Raw genomic sequence first — 20549 nt, 5'->3', positions numbered from 1 at the left:
GGAAACTGTGTGCTCCGTTTACCGACCTGCTGTTTGAAAATGGAAACTGTGTCCTCCGTTTACCGACCTGCTGTTTGAAAATGGAAACTGTGTCTTCCGTTTACTGACCTGCTGTTTGGAAATGGAAACTGTGTCTTCCGTTTACTGACCTGCTGTTTGAAAATGGAAACTGTGTGCTCCGTTTACCGACCTGCTGTTTGAAAATGGAAACTGTGTCCTCCGTTTACCGACCTGCTGTTTGGAAACTGTGTTCTCCGTTTACCGACCTGCTGTTTGAAAATGGAAACTGTGTCTTCCGTTTACTGACCTGCTGTTTGAAAATGGAAACTGTGTCCTCCGTTTACCGACCGAAAACAGTGTTGTCTGTCAACATTGTATCTCAGGGAGTCAGAGCTGAGGGGAGGGGAGTTAACTCGGACCTAGAACTCAAGAAAGTTGTCATGTGCAAAATGTGTGTCAGGTGTAACACTTTCTTCACATTTGAGGCTTGGGTCGAGATCTTCGACAAACTGACCTGTTTCAGTTGTCAGTCAACTAGTCTGACACTAATTAATCGAGCTAGTTAGTTAGTTGGTTATTTCCTCAAAGCACATTGAATGCTCTTCCTAGCAGAACAAACTAACTAAAGGAAATAACTGAGGAACGAACGAGCGAGCGAGCGAGCGAGAGAATGAATCTGGATCTGGATCTGGATCGATACGTCGCTACATCCATTTACTGGCATAGACGCGACGGTGGGGGGTGCGCAGCACGTTGGTGTTACTGGCTTCTGGCTTTTGCCAGAGCCGATTTAAAACTATCCACTGACTTTTTGTGGACGATGGTATCGTCTAGATGGTTCCACTCAATTATTGTCTTTGGGAAGTAAGAGTATCGGTACTGGTCGGTGTTTGTTTCAGGGACACAGCAGCATCTATCGTTGTTTGGAATATAGTTCTCCACAGGGTTTGGCGACAGGTATGTGCTCTTGTCTCTCGTGGAGCGGATGCGTCGTCCTGGTTTCTGCGGTGTGATAAAGTCACTCGGAGTGAACGCTGGCACCAGACCCTCTACCACCCTGTAGAAGAAACCTAGCCGTAGTTGGAGTCGTCTTTCCTGGAGTGTGGTGAGTTCATGTTTCTTTAATAGTCCTGTTATAAAGCCTGGAGTGGTGGAGCGGTAGTCCTTTGCTATAAAGCGTGCTGCGTTTCTTTGTACGCGTTCCAGTATGTTGATCTCCTTCTGCGTGTGCGGGTCCCAGATGATTGCTGCATATTCTCGGACAGGGCGTACGAGGGCAAGGTAGGCATTTATTCGGCAGGAAGTGGGACTATGCCTGACGTTCCGACGAAGAAATCCTAATGTGCTGTTGGCCTTTTTTGTGATAGAGTTGATGTGGTGAGACGATTTGAGGTTAGCTGAGAATTGGATGCCGAGGTAAGGGTTTGAGGTGACTTGCTGTAAGATGGTGTTGTACAGGGAGTAAAAGTGGAAGGAGGCAGGGGACTGTGCGATTCTCATGATGTAGCATTTTGAAGCGTTGAAACGCATACCCCATTTGTCTGCCCATGACTCCAGTGACTTGAGGTCCTCTTGTAGGGTGTGGTGGTCTTGGAAGTCGTTGATCTCCCTGTAGATGAGGCAGTCGTCTGCGAATAAACGCACTTGGGATTTGACTGTTTCGGGGAGGTCATTTATATGGCATAGGAATAGGAGGGGGCCAAGCACAGTGCCCTGTGGCACTCCTGAGTCGACAGTTGTGGCGCTGGATGAAGTACCTTCTACAACCACTTGCATGGTAAGCTCTGTTAGGAAACAGATAAGCCAAGTGTGGAATGTACTGGTGATGCCGTAACTGGCCAACTTGTGGAGGAGACGGTCATAAGATACAGTGTCAAAGGCTTTTGAGAAGTCTAATGTAGCCATATCTACTTGTTTCCCTTTGTCAAAGGACATCAGGAGATCGTTGGTAGTGGTAAGCAGTTGGGTCTCAGTGGAGAAGCCTGAGCGGAAGCCGTGGTTTAGGTGAGTATTTTATGTTGTTCAAGATGGGACATGATGTGGCGGCAGACTATATGTTCAAGTAGTTTGCAGCATACGGAGGTCAGTGAGATTGGGCGATAGTTTGATGGGGTATGCCGGTCACCTTTCTTGAAAGCGCAGGATATATTGGGCTCTGGGCCAGTCTTGCGGTAGGCGTCCCGTGTCCAATGAAGTTTGAAAGATTGTGGTTAGGATGGGGGCAAGGTTTTCAGCTAGGTTCTTAAGTACTCGGTTTGGGATGTTGTCCGGTCCTGAGGCTTTGTTGGGGTTTAGTTGGTTAAGCAGCTTGGCTACCCCAATGGTGTTGATATTGATGGGTCTGAATGAACAAACGAACGAACGAAATAGCCAGCCAACTTACTAGTAACCAACATTTTTTTTTTCTCTCAAGGCCTGACTAAGCGCTGGTCAGGCATCTGCTTGGCAGATGTGGTGTAGCGTATATGGATTTGTCCGAACGCAGTGACGCCTCCTTGAGCTACTGAAACTGAAACTGAAACTGTCATGTCGGTTCTCGTTCTCAAACGGTTTCGGTGTTTGCCTGTGAACAGCCGACTCTACAGTCTTGTTTTATTTTTTTTTTGTTTTTTGTTTTTTTGTTTTTGTTTGTTTTGGGGGGTTTGGGGGGGGGGGGGGGGGGGGTTTGTTTGTTTGTTTTTTGTTGTTTTGTTTTTTTGGGGTTTTTTGTGTGTTTTTGTTTTTTGTTTTGTTTTTTAAGCCGACCCACTTTCTTATCTGCTCTCGCCCCCCCCACCCCCACCCCACCCCCACCCCCTCTCTCTCTCTCTCTCTCTCTCTCTCTCTCTCTCTCTCTCTCTCAAAACCATTGGAACTCTCATATTCAGAATAGCGACAGATTTGATTTGTATCGAATGTTTTGTCATATACCTTATAATATGCCAGTTTATTTGTCAATGAGACTTGATAGACATCTGAAATATACTTTGGCAAGGTTTAGATTAGGTGTTACTGAAATACGTACGCATTATTATCGGTATCGAAAATCATGTGCCCAAAATTTGTTTTGTCCAATGTGTCAACAATCTGAAGAAGATGAAGTTCACTTTGTGCTGTGTTGCCCAGTATTAAGAGATCTTAGAGAACAATTGATTCCAGTTAAATGCTGTCAATACCCTTGCCTGTTTAGACTTATCATGTTAATGCCATCAACAAATGAAAAGACTGTCAAGGAGTTCGCTCTATACCTGTATAAAGCACTCAAAAGGAGAAGTGTATATGAGAAGTATATATCACGAAGACTTTTGAATGTATGACTTCAGCATTTTACTGTATATCCCCCTTCAAAGGGGCGGTGGCCTATATTTGTATTTGTATTTCTTTTTATCACAACAGATTTCTCTGTGTGAAATTCGGGCTGCTTTCCCCAGGGAGAGCGCGTCGCTACACTACAGCGCCACCCTTTTTTTTTTTTTTTGTATTTTTTCCTGCGTGCAGTTTTATTTGTTTTTCCTATCGAAGTGGATTTTTCTACATAATTTGGCCAGGAACAACACTTTTGTTGCCGTGGGTTCTTTTACGTGCGCTAAGTGCATGCTGTACACGGGACCTCGGTTTATCGTTTCATCCGAATGACTAGCTTCCAGACCACCACTCTAGGTCTAGTGGAGGGGAAGAAAATACCGGCGGCTGAGCCGTGATTCGAACCAGCGCGCTCAGATTCTCTCGCCTCCTAGGCGGACGCGTTACCTCTAGGCCATCACTCCACTTGATTCCAGTTAAATATATGAACCAACCATCTCAATCTCAATCTCAATCTCTCTCAACCACAAGAAGGTGAAGAGAAACAGAGCCAATGAGACTGAGAACAGGAGAGACACCCCCAACACCAGTTTTCTTTCTACTGATTCAAAAAAAAAAAAAAAAAAAAAAAAAAAAACCTCCTAACAACTCCATTTCTCACCCTTGCAGACGCTTCCTCAACCACCACCACCACCACCATCACCAACAACAATAACATGGACCCGCTCACCGCCTCCATCGCCTGCGTGGCCTTGACCCTGACCTTCCTGTGGTGGTGGGTCAGCACGAGCCGACCCCCGGGCTTCCCCCCAGGCCCCGGGGGAGCCCTGCCCATCATCGGCCACGCCCACCTGCTGGGGAGGGACCCCCGGGCCCAGTTCCGCGCGTGGCGCCAGGCCCACGGCGACGTGTTCGGCCTGTACATGGGCGGGCGGCCCATGGTGGTGCTCAGCGGGCAGCACGTGCTGCGCGAGGCTCTGGTCAGGCAGGCCGACGTCTTCTCCCACCGCCCGGACCCCAGCGTCTTTGACCTGGTCACCAAGTCTAAAGGTCAGTGGTGGGGGTGAGGGATGGTGGTGGTGGTGGTTGACCTGGTCACCAAGTCTAAAGGTCAGTGGTGAGAGTGAGGGTGGTGGTGGTGGTGTTGGTGGTGGTTGACCTGGTCACCAAGTCTAAAGGTCAGTGGTGGGGGGGGTGAGAGTGAGGGGTGGTGGTGGTGGTGGTGGTTGACCTGGTCACCAAGTCTAAAGGTCAGTGGTGAGGGTGAGGGTGAGGGGTGGTGGTGGTGGTGGTTGTTAACCTGGTCATCAAGTCTAATTGTCAGTGGTGGGGGTGAGGGTGGTGGTGGTTGACCTGGTCACCAAATCTAATTGTCAGTGGTGGGGGTGAGGGATGGTGGTGGTGGTGGTTGACCTGGTCACCAAGTCTAAAGGTCAGTGGTGAGGGTGGTGGTGGTGGTTGACCTGGTCACCATGTCTAAAGGTCAGTGGTGAGAGTGAGGGTGGTGGTGGTGGTGGTTGACCTGGTCACCAAGTCTAAAGGTCAGTGGTGGGGGTGGGGGTGGTGGTGGTTGACCTGGTCACCAAGTCTAAAGGTCAGTGGTGAGAGTGAGGGTGGTGGTGGTGGTGGTTGACCTGGTCACCAAGTCTAAAGGTCAGTGGTGAGAGTGAGGGTGGTGGTGGTGGTGGTTGACCTGGTCACCAAGTCTAAAGGTCAGTGGTGGGGGTGGTGGTGGGGGTGGTTGACCTGGTCACCAAGTCTAAAGGTCAGTGGTGGGGGTGGTGGTGGCGGTGGTTGACCTGGTCACCAAGTCTAAAGGTCAGTGATGGGAGTGAGGGTGGTGGTGGTGGTGGTTGACCTGGTCACCAAGTCTAAAGGTCAGTGGTGGGGGTGAGGGTGGTGGTGGTGGTGGTTGACCTGGTCACCAAGTCTAAAGGTCAGTGGTGGTGTGGGGGTGGTGGTGGTGGTGGTTGACCTGGTCACCAAGTCTAAAGGTCAGTGGTGGTGGGTGGTGGTGAGGGTGGTGGTGGTGGTGGTGGTTGACCTGGTCACCAAGTCTAAAGGTCAGTGATGGGAGTGAGGGTGAGGGTGGTGGTGGTGGTGGTTGACCTGGTCACCAAGTCTAAAGGTCAGTGGTGAGGGTGGTGGTGGTGGTGGTGGTTGACCTGGTCACCAAGTCTAAAGGTCAGTGGTGAGGGTGGTGGTGGTTGACCTGGTCACCAAGTCTAAAGGTCAGTGGTGAGGGTGGTGGTGGTGGTGGTGGTTGACCTGGTCACCAAGTCTAAAGGTCAGTGGTGAGGGTGGTGGTGGTGGTGGTGGTTGACCTGGTCACCAAGTCTAAAGGTCAGTGGTGAGGGTGGTGGTGGTGGTTGACCTGGTCACCAAGTCTAAAGGTCAGTGGTGAGGGTGGTGGTGGTTGACCTGGTCACCAAGTCTAAAGGTCAGTGGTGAGGGTGGTGGTGGTGGTGGTGGTTGACCTGGTCACCAAGTCTAAAGGTCAGTGGTGAGGGTGGTGGTGGTGGTGGTGGTTGACCTGGTCACCAAGTCTAAAGGTCAGTGGTGAGGGTGGTGGTGGTGGTTGACCTGGTCACCAAGTCTAAAGGTCAGTGGTGAGGGTGGTGGTGGTGGTGGTTCACCTGGTCACCAAGTCTTAAGGTCAGTGGTGAGGGTGAGGGTGGTTGTGGTGGTGGTTGACCTGGTCACCAAGTCTAAAGGTCAGTGATGGGAGTGAGGGTGAGGGTGGTGGTGGTGGTGGTTCACCTGGTCACCAAGTCTAAAGGTCAGTGTGGGGGGGGGGTGAGAGTGAGGGGTGGTGGTGGTGGTGGTTCACCTGGTCACCAAGTCTAAAGGTCAGTGGGGGGGGGGTGAGAGTGAGGGGTGGTGGTGGTGGTGGTTGACCTGGTCACCAAGTCTAAAGGTCAGTGATGGGAGTGAGGGTGAGGGTGGTGGTGGTGGTGGTTCACCTGGTCACCAAGTCTAAAGGTCAGTGTGGGGGGGGGTGAGAGTGAGGGGTGGTGGTGGTGGTGGTTGACCTGGTCACCAAGTCTAAAGGTCAGTGGTGAGGGTGAGGATGGTGGTGGTGGTGGTGGTTGACCTGGTCACCAAGTCTAAAGGTCAGTGGTGGGGGTGAGGGTGGTGGTGGTGGTGGTTGACCTGGTCACCAAGTCTAAAGGTCAGTGGTGGGTGTGTGAGGGGGGGAGTGGAGGTGATGGTAGTGGTGGTGATGATGATGATGATGATAATAACAATCATCATCAACGTCATCATCATCATCATAATATATGTATCAATAATAGTAATGATAATAATAATACTAATAATGATAGTAAAACATTATACCTAAGACATCATCCCCAAACCAGAGGGAGGAATTCAAATTAAACCCTTTTCTTTACATTGCATAAAGAAAGAGGAATGTTACAAGCGTAGCACCATATTAACTCACTCAGTACGGCCAGTCCTCTCTTCTCCTCTACACAGACCCCTCGGATGTCCTGTGGGTGTCTGAATGACCCAACCTTTAGCTCCCGTCGTCAGAATTGTGGTATTCTTTGTCAACATTCACCTCTTCAGTATAAGAGCCTTCCGCTTGCAATATTTTGATGGTGGTAATTGGGGTGAAACGCTGTTAACGTCGATTCTTTCGCCGTTCGTATGCAGAGAGTTAAAAAGAAACAAGAGAGGCAAGGCCTTCAAGACTCACTTGTGACTGAGAATAAAACACACAAGCTTTTTATGTATTGAGTATAATTTCAAAATGTAATGTTTAAGATGAGAAAGATCAGTTTCAAGCAAATTAAGTCCCCTAGCATTAATTACAGAGTACTTTCCCTTTTTTACTATCTGCACCAAAACGTTTGCAAAATAAATAAAACTTCCATGCTTAGCAAAAGAAGTTCCTGTTTGAACAAAAAATGATAATAATGACTGCTCTTGTTGTTGGGTCAGAATATCAAATCAAAGTGCCAAGTTTAGAGAATACAAAAAATATAAATATAATAGTAAATGCAGTTTGCATATAATTAGGCTTCATTATTAATTTTTTTTTTTTTGCTCATCCCAGAGGTGCAATATTGTTTTAAACAAGATGACTGGAAAGAACTGAATTTTTTTCTATTTTTATGCCTAATTAGGTTTCAACTGACAAAATATTTGCAGAGAAAATGTCAATGTTAAAGTTTACCACGGACACACACACACACACAACCGAACACCGGGTTAAAACATAGACTCACTTTGTTTACACAAGTGAGTCAAAAAATGAGGATGGTTAGTTAGCACTAGAGAATCGCATGCACCAGAAGATTGTTGGCACTTGTCAAACTCGGAGCTATCGATCGTTTCTTCTTCTTCTTCTTCTGCGTTCACTCGTATGCACACGAGTGGTCTTTTACGTGTATGACCGTTTTTACCCCGCCATGTAGGCAGCCATACTCCGTTTTCGGGGGTGTGCATGCTGGGTACGTTCTTGTTTCCACAGCTCACCGAACGCTGACATGGATTACAAGATCTTTAACGTGCGTATTTAATCCTCTGCTTGCATATACACACGAAGGGGGTTCAGGCACTAAGCAGGTCAGCACATACGTTGACCTGGGAGATCGTAAAAGTCTCCACCCTTTACCCACCAGGCGCCGTCACCGTGATTCGAACCCGGGACCCTCAGATTGACAGTCCAACGCTTTAACCACTCGGCTATTGCGCCCGTCTATCGATCGTTTCAAACCTTGCCAGACAGAACAAACTTCACTGGCAAATTTCCACGAGTGGGAGGCTTGGGGAAGCAAGTGACGAGGTTGTACTTGGGGTTTGGGGGAGGGGGGGGGGGGGGGGACTTTCCTCCATTACAAGAAGTCAGGCGTGAAAGGGCGTTTCTGCATTTTGTTGGTGTGGAAACGTCGAGGGGTTGTTACATACACTGGCACGTGCACGTGCAACTGCACGTGTGTATCAAGTGGAAAGAAGGCAGTTGCCTAAAAAAAATAAAAGAAAAAAAAGGAAGGCTGTTCATTCAAAATGTTAACACTGCCAGTTACATTCATCGCTTATTATGCTTTGTGTTGTATTCAAATGCAGCTATGTTAAGTAATTACAATTCTACACATTATGTATTAATAATAATAATAATAATAATAATGGTATTTATATAGCGCTGGATCTTGTGCAGAGACAAATCAAAGAGCTTTCGCACCAGTCATTCACACGCATTCATAACTCTAATACTGCAGAAACTAAAGACAAGGAAGGGCAGGCAAGGCAGGCTATTTTGGGAAGAGGTGGGTTTTAAGGCCAGACTTGAAAGAGCTGAAGTGTGGAGACTTGACGAAGCGAAAAAGGAAGTTCATTCCAATCGCAAGGTCCAGAAACAGAGAAAGAACGGCGGCCAATAGTCGAGTGTTTGAATCTGGGTATGCGTAAACAGAGTGGATCCGAGGCCGATCGTAGTGATGTATTCACACAAACACGCTACGTCAATTCAAACACCCTGACATATCGTCACACACTCCGACCACCACGTCCAGCAAGAAAATGTCCATAAAAAGTAGACACAAAATCAATGCTTCCTAGGTTTAAAAAAAAAGTGTGTGTGTGTGTGTGTGTGTGTGTGAATCACGATGAGAATCACAATCAATTTCAATGTCAATCAAACCTTAACATGGCTGATAAGGCACACATGCTAACTTACATATACCACACACAAAAAAGTAAAACAAAAATGTGTGTGTGTGTGTGTGTGTGTGTGTGTGTGTGTGTGTGTGTGTGTGTGTGTGTGTGTGTGTGAATCAGAATCAGAATCAGAATTAATTTCCATGTCAATTAAACATTAACGAGTTTCATAAGACCCGCATGCAAACTTGCATATACCACACACAAAACGTTAAACAAAACGAACGCGTGCGCGTGTGTGTGTGCATGCGTGCGTGCGTGTATGTGTGTGTGTGTGTGTGTTCATGTGTGTGTGCATGCGTGCGTGCGTGCGTGCGTGTGTGTGTGTGTGTGTGTGTGTGTGTGTGTGTGTGTGTGTGTGTGTGTGATATACACACCCACCAGGTGTGGGCGAAAGCTCGGGGCCCGTGTGGAAGGTCCAGCGCAAGATCACCCTTGAAGCCCTGAGGAACCTGGGCATGGGCAAGAACCTCATGGCCGAGAAGCTCCACGAGGAGATCAGCGAGTTCCTCTCGGAGATCCGCAGCAAGGACTCCCAGCCCTTCGACCCCACCCGCCTGATCCAGGTCAGCGTGTCCAACAACATCTGCTCCATCTCCTTCGGGAAGCGGTTCCACTACGACGACCAGCACTTCCTCAAACTGCAGGCGGCCTTGGAGGAGATGCTGCAGATTGGAGGCAGGGCCTCCTACATTGTGTTCGTGCCGTTCCTCAGGTGTGTATGTCCGTGTCCCACTATGTCCGTGTCCCACTATGTCGCGTCCCACTATGTCGTGTCCAATTATGTCTCTCCCACTATGTCGTGTCCCACTATGTCGCGTCCCACTATGTCGTGTCCAATTATGTCTCTCCCACTATGTCATGTCCAACTATGTCGTGTCCAACTATGTCTCTCCCACTATGTCGCGTCCCACCATGTTCGTGTCCCACTATGTCGTGTCCCACTATGTCGTGTCCCACCATGTCGTGTCCCACTATGTCGTGTCCCACTATGTCGCGTCCCACCATGTTCGTGTCCCACTATGTCGCGTCCCACCATGTTCGTGTCCCACTATGTCGTGTCCCACTATGTCGTGTCCCACCATGTCGTGTCCCACTATGTCGTGTCCCACTATGTCTCTCCCACCATGTCGTGTCCCACTATGTCGTGTCCCACTATGTCGTGTCCCACTATGTCTCTCCCACTATGTCGTGTCCCACTATGTCGTGTCCCACTATGTCTCTCCCACTATGTCGAGTCCCACTATGTCGTGTCCCACTATGTCGTGTCCCACCATGTCGTGTCCCACTATGTCGTGTCCCACTATGTCGTGTCCCACCATGTCGTGTCCCACTATGCCGTGTCCCACTATGTCGTGTCCCACTATGTCGTGTCCCACTATGTCTCTCCCACCATGTCGTGTCTCACTATGTCGTGTCCAACTATGTCTCTCCCACCATGTCGTGTCTCACTATGTCGTGTCCCACTATGTCGTGTCCCACTATGTCTCTCCCACCATGTCGTGTCCCACTATGTCTCTCCCACCATGTCGTGTCTCACTATGTCGTGTCCCACTATGTCTCTCCCACTATGTCGTGTCTCACTATGTCGTGTCTCACTATGTCGTGTCCCACTATGTCTCTCCCACTATGTTCGTGTCCCACTATGTCGTGTCTCACTATGTCGTGTCCCACTATGTCTCTCCCACTATGTTCGTGTCCCACTATGTCGTGTCCCACTATGTCTCTCCCACCATGTCGTGTCCCACTATGTCTCTCCCATCATGTCGTGTCCCACTATGTCGTGTCCCACTATGTCTCTCCCACCATGTCGTGTCCCACTATGTCGTGTCCCACTATGTCGTGTCCCACCATGTCCGTGTCCCACTATGTCTCTCCCACTATGTCTCTCCCACCATGTCCGTGTCCCACTATGTCCGTGTCCCACTATGTCTCTCCCACTATGTCTCTCCCACCATGTCCGTGTCCCACCATGTCCGTGTCCCACTATGTCTCTCCCACTATGTCTCTCCCACCATGTCCGTGTCCCACCATGTCCGTGTCCCACTATGTCCGTGTCCCACTATGTCTCTCCCACTATGTCGTGTCCCACTATGTCCGTGTCCCACCATGTCCATGTCCCACTATGTCTCTCCCACTATGTCGTGTCCCACTATGTCCGTATCCCACCATGTCGTGTACGTACCATCAGAATAGCAAAGGAGACAACAGCCACTCTGTTGTTGCACCCGCCATTGAAAGATGAACCAATGCAGGCACCACAGAATACCAGCAGACTTGATGTGGGATCTTTTCTTTGGGGTGCCCCATAATGTGTAGGACGGTCATGTCCGACTATGACCACCAGAACAGCCGAGGAGACAACTGCTGTCCCGACTTTCTGGGCTAGAATTTGATCATTGTGGAAAGTGTGTTGCCCCAAGTTAGATCCCAACTCTCTCGACCAAGAGGGCCTTAGGACAGTCGGTGCTGGGTTGGTCCCCAAAGGCCAGCTGCAGCACTGCGAGCCCGTGCAGTCTTGCCTCCTAGTTTGAGTCATAGTCCTTCACAAAAGACTCAGCTGTAAATGAACTCCCCCCTGCTGTGGAGGAACTACTGATCGTTAACAGCCCTCACTTTGCTGTCGGACCAACTTACAGCTTGTGCCGATCTCTCAGGTACCTGCCCGGGGACCTGTTCCACATCGAGCGAGGCATCAGCCTGTACAACTACATCACGGACACCTTCCTGATCCCCATCATCGAGCAGCACGTGCAGAACCACAAGAAAGGACTGGAGGAGGAGGAGGAGGACTTCATCAGCGCCTACCTCAAGGAGGCCAGACTGGCCCAGGCGAAAGGGACCGCCGACTACGTCAATGGTACGTGGATAAGAATTGTTTCATGAAATACCACAATCATCAACAGAATGACGCGAGCTGCGAAAGCCAGTGACTGATCACCAGCAAAGCCAGGCAGGAACTGAGGGAGCAGCAGCTGGTTCGCACACTCAATGATGATTTCTGGCGTGGCGCCCTCTCTCTCATGGGGCAGAACTGTTGTATAAAATGCTTTGGCTCCGTCTGGTAGTTTAGTTTGACAGCGATGGAGGAAGTGCTTGAAATAGGATGAGGCATACGCATGACAGAGAGAGAGAGAGGGGGGGGGAGAAGGAAGAGAGAGAGAGAGAGAGAGATGGTTCAACGGGCTTCGGCCATGGACATACATACACGTAAGGGAAGGGGGTGGGGGGCAGGGGAAGAGGAAGTGGGTAATCCAACGGTTCGAAAGAGACAGACAGACAGACAAAGAGAAGGTGGTGGGAGAAGGAGGAAGAGGAAAACAGAGACAGAGAGACATTCAGAGGGGGGCGGGGGGGACACAGGGGGCGGGGGGGGCAAACAAACAGAGAGACAGAATAGAGATAGTGACAGAAACTGGTACGAATGTCACATAATATATCTCAATAACTTGTAGAGTTTAGCATATAATGTATCCCAGTAGCTTGCAGAGTTTCGCATAATGTATCTCGATTACTTCCAGAGTTCAGCATAACTGCAGAGTCTCGTAGAATGTACCCCAATCCTTTGCAGGTTTTCGGATAATGAATGTCAATTACTTGCATAGTTTCGCTTAAATGTCTCCCAGTGTTTTGTACTTGTAGAGTTTAGCATAATGTATCCCAATTATTTACAGACTTTCGCATAGTGGATCCTAAATACTTGCATAGTTTTGCATAGTGTATCTCAATTACTTGCAGAGTTTAGCATGATTGCAGAGTCTCGCATGATGTACCTCAATCCCTTGCAAAAGTTTCGTATAATGATTCCCAGTTACTAGCAGAGAAATAATACCTTAATAATTCCTTGCAGAGTTCAACCTGCAGAAAGTCCTGATGGACCTCTTCGCCGGGGGCACCGACACTACCAACTCCGCCCTCCGCTGGGCCATCATCTACTTCCTCCACTACCCGGAAGTACAGGAGAAGTGCCACCAGGACATCGTCAGAGTGATCGGCCCTAACTTCCGACCTCCCAGAATGGCCGACAGGGCGGAAATGACGTACATCGAAGCCACCATCCACGAGCTGCTGCGCGTGGCGGAAGTGGTGCCGCTGGGAATTGCGCATGCTCCGGCCCGGGAGATGACGTTCCAGGGGTACACGATCCCCAAGGACGCCTACATCATCCCCAACCTCAACTCTGTGCTGCACGACCCTGAGGTGTGGCCCCAGCCCGAGGTGTTCCGGCCTGAGAGGTTCATCGGGGAGGACGGCAAGCTGGTCAAGGTGGACCACTTCCTGCCCTTCTCCCTGGGTGAGTAGAGTTATCTCCCTTATCCATAGCTGTGTAGAGTTATCTCCCTTCTCTCTGGGTGAGTAGAGTTAGGGGTGGTGGGGAAGAGGTGTCTTTCTGGGTGAGTAGAGTTAGGGGTGGTGGAAAAGAGCTGTCTTTCTGGGTGAGTAGAGTTAGGGGTGGTGGAAAAGAGCTGTCTTTCTGGGTGAGTAGAGTTAGGGGGGGTGGGGAAGAGCTGTCTTTCTGGGTGAGTACAGTTAGGGGTGGTAGGGAAGAGGTGTCTTTCTGGGTGAGTAGAGTTAGGGGGGGTGGGGAAGAGCTGTCTTTCTGGGTGAGTAGAGTTAGGGGTGGTAGGGAAGAGGTGTCTTTCTGGGTGAGTAGAGTTAGGGGTGGTGGGGAAGAGGTGTCTTTCTGGGTGAGTACAGTTAGGGGTGGTGGGGAAGAGGTGTCTTTCTGGGTGAGTACAGTTAGGGGTGGTTGGGAAGAGGTGTCTTTCTGGGTGAGTAGAGTTAGGGGTGGTGGGGAAGAGGTGTCTTTCTGGGTGAGTAGAGTTAGGGGTGGTGGGGAAGAGGTGTCTTTCTGGGTGAGTAGAGTTAGTGGTGGTGGGGAAGAGGTGTCTTTCTGGGTGAGTAGAGTTAGGGGTGGTGGCGAAGAACTGTCTTTCTCCCTAGGAGAGCACACAAGTGTTTTCTGGCATCAGCGTTTTCCCTTGTAGAGAATCTAAGGAAGATGAAGTCAATTATTCTGGCGAGTGTGTGCTTGGTTATTTAGAACTGAGAGATATTTGAGAACAATCAATCCTAGAAAAAAATATATTTCAAACAATTTATTCAAGCTTGTCCTGTTAATGTCGTCTAAAATGAAAATGTAGCTAAACAGCTCACTGGGTACTTTTATATTTATAAAGCGGAAGTGCCTTTGTAACAGTTTCAGTTTCAGTAGCTCAAGGAGGCGTCACTGCGTTCGGACAAAACCATATACGCTACACCACATCTGCCAAGCAGATGCCTGACCAGCAGCGTAACCCAACGCGCTTAGTCCGGCCTTGAGAAAAAACAAACAAACCAAAAAAAACGAGGGAATAAATAATAGATAAGCTTACATAAATAAATAAATAAATAAATAATAATTATAATATAGAAAAAGGTAGTAGTAATAATAATACGAATACTAATAAAATGATAATAATAAAAAAAAAAAATAAATAAATGAATAAGACAACAATGGTGATAAATAAGCAAATAAATGTAAAACATGAAGACACACATTCACACATACACCCACACATGCATAACAGATATGCACCAAACATGCAGTTCCACAGATATGAAAGCACAATTTGTAACAAAATGAACACTATGTGTGAGTTAGTATGGGGCTGTGGCCATTATTAACAAAACCGTCTGTGTCTCAGTACGAGTTCTCTCTCTGACACATGATAAATTTGTTATCACCCCCTGGTCATTTGGGGCCATGGCCCTGAGAGACGAATCACGAGTCTGGGTACACAGCTGGCTAGCAGCGGTGGGTGTTTGTTTGGGTGATGGAGGAAGGTGTACGTGAACGTTTTTACGGAAATTTTTTTTTTCTTCCATGGTGGTGGGGAAGAGGTGTCTTTCTGGGTGAGTAGAGTTAGGGGTGGTGGAAAAGAGCTGTCTTTCTGGGTGAGTAGAGTTAGGGGTGGTGGAGAAGAGGTGTCTTTCTGGGTGAGTAGAGTTACGGGTGGTAGGGAAGAGGTGTCTTTCTGGGTGAGTAGAGTTAGGGGTGGTGGGGAAGAGGTGTCTTTCTGGGTGAGTAAAGTTAGTGGTGGTGGGGAAGAGGTGTCTTTCTGGGTGAGTAGAGTTAGGGGTGGTGGGGAAGAGCTGTCTTTCTGGGTGAGTAGAGTTAGTGGTGGTGGGGAAGAGGTGTCTTTCTGGGTGAGTAGAGTTAGGGGTGGTGGGGAAGAGCTGTCTTTCTGGGTGAGTAGAGTTAGGGGTGGTGGGGAAGAGGTGTCTTTCTGGGTGAGTAGAGTTACGGGTGGTGGGGAAGAGGTGTCTTTCTGGGTGAGTAGAGTTAGGGGTGGTGGGGGAGAGCTGTCTTTCTGGGTGAGTAGAGTTAGGGGTGGTAGGGAAGAGGTGTCTTTCTGGGTGAGTAGAGTTAGGGGTGGTGGGGAAGAGGTGCCTTTCTGGGTGAGTAGAGTTACGGGGGGTGGGGAAGAGGTGTCTTTCTGGGTGAGTAGAGTTAGGGGTGGTGGGGAAGAGGTGTCTTTCTGGGTGAGTAGAGTTATGGGTGGTGGGGAAGAGGTGTCTTTCTGGGTGAGTAGAGTTACGGGGGGTGGGGAAGAGGTGTCTTTCTGGGTGAGTAGAGTTAGGTGTGGTGGGGAAGAGGTGTCTTTCTGGGTGAGTAGAGTTAGGGGTGGTGGAGAAGAGGTGTCTTTCTGGGTGAGTAGAGTTAGGGGTGGTGGGGAAGAGGTGTCTTTCTGGGTGAGTAGAGTTAGTGGTGGTGGGGAAGAGGTGTCTTTCTGTCTGGGTGAGTAGAGTTAGGAGTGGTGGGGAAGAGGTGTCTTTCTGGGTGAGTAGAGTTAGGGGTGGTGGGGAAGAACTGTCTTTCTCCCTAGGTGAGCAAACAAGTGTTTTCTGGTATCAGCGTTTTCCCTTGTAGAGAATCTAAGGAAGATGAAGTCAATTATTCTGGCGAGTGTGTGCTTGGTTATTTAGAACTGAGAGATATTTGAGAACAATCAATCCTAGAAAAAAATATATTTCAAACAATTTATTCAAGCTTGTCCTGTTAATGTCGTCTACAAATGAAAATGTAGCTAAACAGCTCACTGGGTACTTTTATATTTATAAAGCGGAAGTGCGTTTGTAACAGTTTCAGTTTCAGTAGCTCAAGGAGGCGTCACTGCGTTCGGACAAAACCATATACGCTACACCACATCTGCCAAGCAGATGCCTGACCAGCAGCGTAACCCAACGCGCTTAGTCAGGCCTTGAGAAAAAGAAAAACAAAAAAAAACGGGGGAATAAATAATAGATAAGCTTACATAAATAAATAAATAAATAAATAAATGAATAATAATTATAATATAGAAAAAGGTAATAATAATAACAATAATAATAATAATAATAATAATAATAATAATAATATGATAATAATAAAAAATAAATAAATAAATGAATAAGACAACAATGGTGATAAATAAGCAAATAAATGTAAAACATGAAGACACACATTCACACACACACCCACACATGCATAACAGATATGCACCAAACATGCAGTTTCACAGATATGAAAGCACAATTTGTAACAAAATGAACATTATGTGTGAGTTAGTATGAGGCTGTGGCCATTATTACCAAAACTGTCTGTGTCTCAGTACAAGTTCTCTCTCTGACACATGATAAATTTGTTATCACCCCCCTGGTCATTTGAGGCCATGGCCCTGAGAGACGAATCACGAGTCTGGGTACACAGCAGGCTGGCAGCGGTGGGTGTTTGTTTGGGTGATGGAGGAAGGTGTACGTGAACGTTTTTACGGAGATGTTGTTTTTTTTCTTCCATGGTGGTGGGGAAGAGGTGTCTTTCTGGGTGAGTAGAGTTAGGGGGGGGGGGGGGGGGGGGAAGAGGTGCACATAACACAGGTGGGTGTGTAAACAAGTTAGGATACCGTTTATAAATGTTCACTCTAAATGTTCTGTGAATGATAACGGCCAGGCTGTGAGGCTGAGCACCCACCTGCGTGAGATAAACTATATTTTTATCAGTTCACAAACTGTTTTATTATCGCACTACCTTTAATGGTTCTTCTGACGTTTTAACTCTCTCCATACGAACGGCGAAAGAGACGACGTTAACAGCGTTTCAGCCCAATTACCACCATCAAAATACTGCAAGCGGAAGGCTCTTATACTGAAGAGGTGAATGTTGACAAAGAATACCACCACAATTCTGACGACGGAAGCTAAAGGTTGGGTCATTCAGACACCCACTGGACATCCGAGGGGTCTGTGTAGAGGAGAAGAGAGGACTGGCCGTACTGAGTGAGTTAAAACCAAACACTAAATTCAAGTCGAATGTGAGTGAATACAACTGCGAATCGAATATGAGCGAAAACGTGTGAAACTATTCCTATCTCTGCGGCTGCATTCACCTCTACACTCCATATCGCTCTCTACGATCGGCTTCGGATCCACTCTGTTTACGCATACCCAGATTCAAACACTCGACTGTTGGCCGCCGTTCTTTCTCGGTCTGCACATATGTTGACCTGGGAGATCGTAAAAATCTCCACCCTTTACCCACCAGACGCCGTCACCGTGATTCGAACCCGGGACCCTCAGATTGACAGTCCAACGATTTAACCACTCGGCTATTGCGCCCGTCCAGAAAAAGGTCGAAGCAGACGTTAAAATGTGAAATGCTACCGATAAGAATGCTTCGAAGTGGGGCGGTATAGGCCTACGAATCGTTCGCAATTACACGCTCTTCGCAATTACCCATACCTAACCTATATATATATGCATGCACTCAAGGCCTGACTAAGCGCGTTGGGTTATGCTGCTGGTCAGACATCTGCCTAGCAGATGTGGTGTAGCGTATATGGATTTGTCCGAAATCTAGTGACGCCTCCTTGAGAAACTGAAACTGATCAACTCACGCCATGTAATGCATGATGTATTTGTTTATGCTTTTTTTGTTGTTGTTGTTGTTGTTGTCGTTGCAGTTGTTGTTCACATACGCCTTCATACTGCTGTGGGATCTTTTACCTTTGAACGCAATGTGTTTCAGGACGTCGTGTGTGTCTGGGGGAGTCTCTGGCCCGGATGGAGCTGTTTCTCTACCTGACCTCCATGGTTCAGCACTTCCGCTTCCTGCCACCGGAAGACGGCCAGCTGCCATCTTTGGAGGGGGACATTGGACTGGTCCACGTTCCTAAGCCCTTCCTCGTGCGAGCTGTGCCAAGGCAGTAAACACACACACACACACACACACACACACACACACACGCATTCATGCGCACACACGTACACACACACACGCGCGCACACACGCACACACACACACAAACACGCATTCACGCGCACACACACACACACACACACACACACACACACACACACGCACACACGCGCGCGCGCACACACATTCACACACACACACACACACACACACACACACACACACACACACACACAATAATAATAATATCACTTACCAGTGAAAAGACTTTAAACTAAAGAAACACACACACACACATACACACACACACACGCACACGCGCGCACACACGCATTCACACACACACACACACACACACACACACACACACACGCCCACACACTGACGCTACACGAATGCGCATGCATGCAACAAACCTTGGAAAACTTGTCACTGAAAAGCAGTAGAAGCGCTGGTGCTGGTTTCTCACAACTACCACATGACAGCACGTGCACGCAGCAGCCTTTCAACACCTTTAACTCACTCAGTACAGCCAGTCCTCTCTTCTCCTCTACACAGACCCCTCGGATGTCCAGTGGGTGTCTGAATGACCCAACCTTTAGCTTCCGTCGTCAGAATTGTGGTATTCTTTGTCAACATTCACCTCTTCAGTATAAGAGCCTTCCGCTTGCAATATTTTGATGATGGTAACTGGGGTGAAACGCTGTTAACGTCGTCTCTTTCGCCGTTCGTATGGAGAGAGTTAAACAGCATGAAAGCGATTTTTTCACACCATACATAACGACACGTGTGCGCGTGATACGCGACAATAGGGATCAGGCAACACCAGCTGAGAATGTCTCTGATTGGCTGATGTGGAGACACCGGCACCATATTGCTTTTGCGTCATCTACCATGTTTTTCGTCTGCTATATGCGATGATTTTGAGTACCATGAAGCAGTGTTGAAGAAAAATGAAGAGTTTACAGGTGTAATGAACTGTCATTAAGATTATCAATGGCATTTCTGCACAAGCACACACACACACATCAACCTTTACCAGCTGTATTCTTTCCAGAAGGGTCCTGAAGCATGCTATATGTTACAGACGGTAAAAGATCACACGTTTTTAAATTGAAGAAAATCCTTTTCTGTTTTAGACGAAATCTTATAACATATTCAAGTACGAAAATCAAATCATGCAATCGATCAAAGTCGACAGTAACTTTCTCGAAACGTACTTTTTTTTTTCTTTTCTTTTTTTTACAATACTTGGAACTGGAAGGTGTTTTAATCAAATTTTAATATGGTAAAGCTGTGTGTTTTGTAAACATACAGCGTGAATAATTTCGCAGTTGAAAGACGGGAAACAAGGCTGGAACAATGTCCATGCTGAAATTTGAAGGTCTAGAAAATGTAGTGTATTAAAATTTTGCTTGTTATTAAGTCATTGCCAAATGTTTGTCGCCTTTCAACGAACCACGTGCTTATTAATTTGTTGATTCATCTATTTATTTCAAGGCCTGACTAAGCGCGTTGGGTTACGCTGCTGGTAGGGCATCTGCTTGGCAGATGTGGTGTAGCGTATATGGATTTGTCCGAACGCAGTGACGCCTCCTTGAGCTACTGAAACTGAAACTTATTGCAGTCATCTGGAAATAAATGCCTATCCGTGCAGTTACGTGAGTGACTTTTTCTTGTTGTCATTGTTGTTGTGTTCCAGTCAATGAAAAGCGCATGATTTTTATTGACTGCATGGTGTAATATATTCCTTAAAAGCCACATTACTGTTTCAATGATTTTACGTTTGTGTATAACTCGGTACTTGTTATGTCTGATGATGAGTTTCTGGGATGTAGGATTTGAACTTTGGTGAAAACTGTAGAAAATGGAACTTGCAGATACAGGTCTTCCCATTCTCAGGAATTTCGTTAATTTTATGGGAGAAAAAAACAAACACAAAAACAGCCTTTGTTTTATGGAAAATAAATCTCGATCTTTTTTTTCTTTTTTTTTTTTTTCTTTTTTCTCCTTCTTCTTCATTTTAAGTCTTTTGTTGTTGTTGTTGTTGCTGCTGCTGCTGTTGTTTTTATTACAGGAATCAACTATGTATAATGACACAATTTGTGTTCTTTTTTTTTAACTTAAGAAACGGAACGTTCTTGGTGTGGGCTTCTTTTTTTTTCCTTTTTTTTTCCTTCTTTTTTTAAGCATCAGAATATAGCACAAAGTTTGGTTCAGAATGATGAAAATAATCAGTGATACTTCAGTGACGGGAATTTACCAAGAGAAGGGGGATGTAGGGTTGTGGATTAACTCACTCAGTACGGCCAGACCTCTCTTCTCCTCTACACAGACCCTTCAGAATGACCCAACCTTTAGCTTCCGTCGTCAGAATTGTGTT

At 47.4% G+C, this 20549-nt stretch overlaps 1 protein-coding gene across 4 annotated transcripts in view; it reads left to right on the top strand.

The window, feature by feature from the left end:
- LOC143301267 (cytochrome P450 2U1-like) overlaps positions 1-18329 on the top strand; it is a 47293-nt gene extending 28964 nt beyond the window's left edge. For 3 of the 4 annotated variants that reach the window (XM_076615420.1, XM_076615421.1, XM_076615422.1), the window contains exons 2-6: positions 3952-4332; positions 9334-9664; positions 11607-11809; positions 12800-13243; positions 17996-18329. In XM_076615420.1, coding sequence (XP_076471535.1) covers positions 3952-4332; positions 9334-9664; positions 11607-11809; positions 12800-13243; positions 17996-18177 — 1541 coding nt within the window. In that variant the 3' untranslated portion in view covers positions 18178-18329. Of the gene's footprint in view, positions 1-697; positions 1106-3951; positions 4333-9333; positions 9665-11606; positions 11810-12799; positions 13244-17995 lie in introns of those variants that run through there. The other variant, XM_076615424.1, reaches the window with a different exon arrangement.
- Positions 18330-20549: the final 2220 nt, after the last annotated feature.

Source organism: Babylonia areolata, chromosome 27 (genome assembly GCF_041734735.1).
Source record: "Babylonia areolata isolate BAREFJ2019XMU chromosome 27, ASM4173473v1, whole genome shotgun sequence".
Classification (NCBI taxonomy): domain Eukaryota; kingdom Metazoa; phylum Mollusca; class Gastropoda; order Neogastropoda; family Buccinidae; genus Babylonia; species Babylonia areolata.
This window is presented reverse-complemented; position numbering and strand designations above follow the sequence as displayed.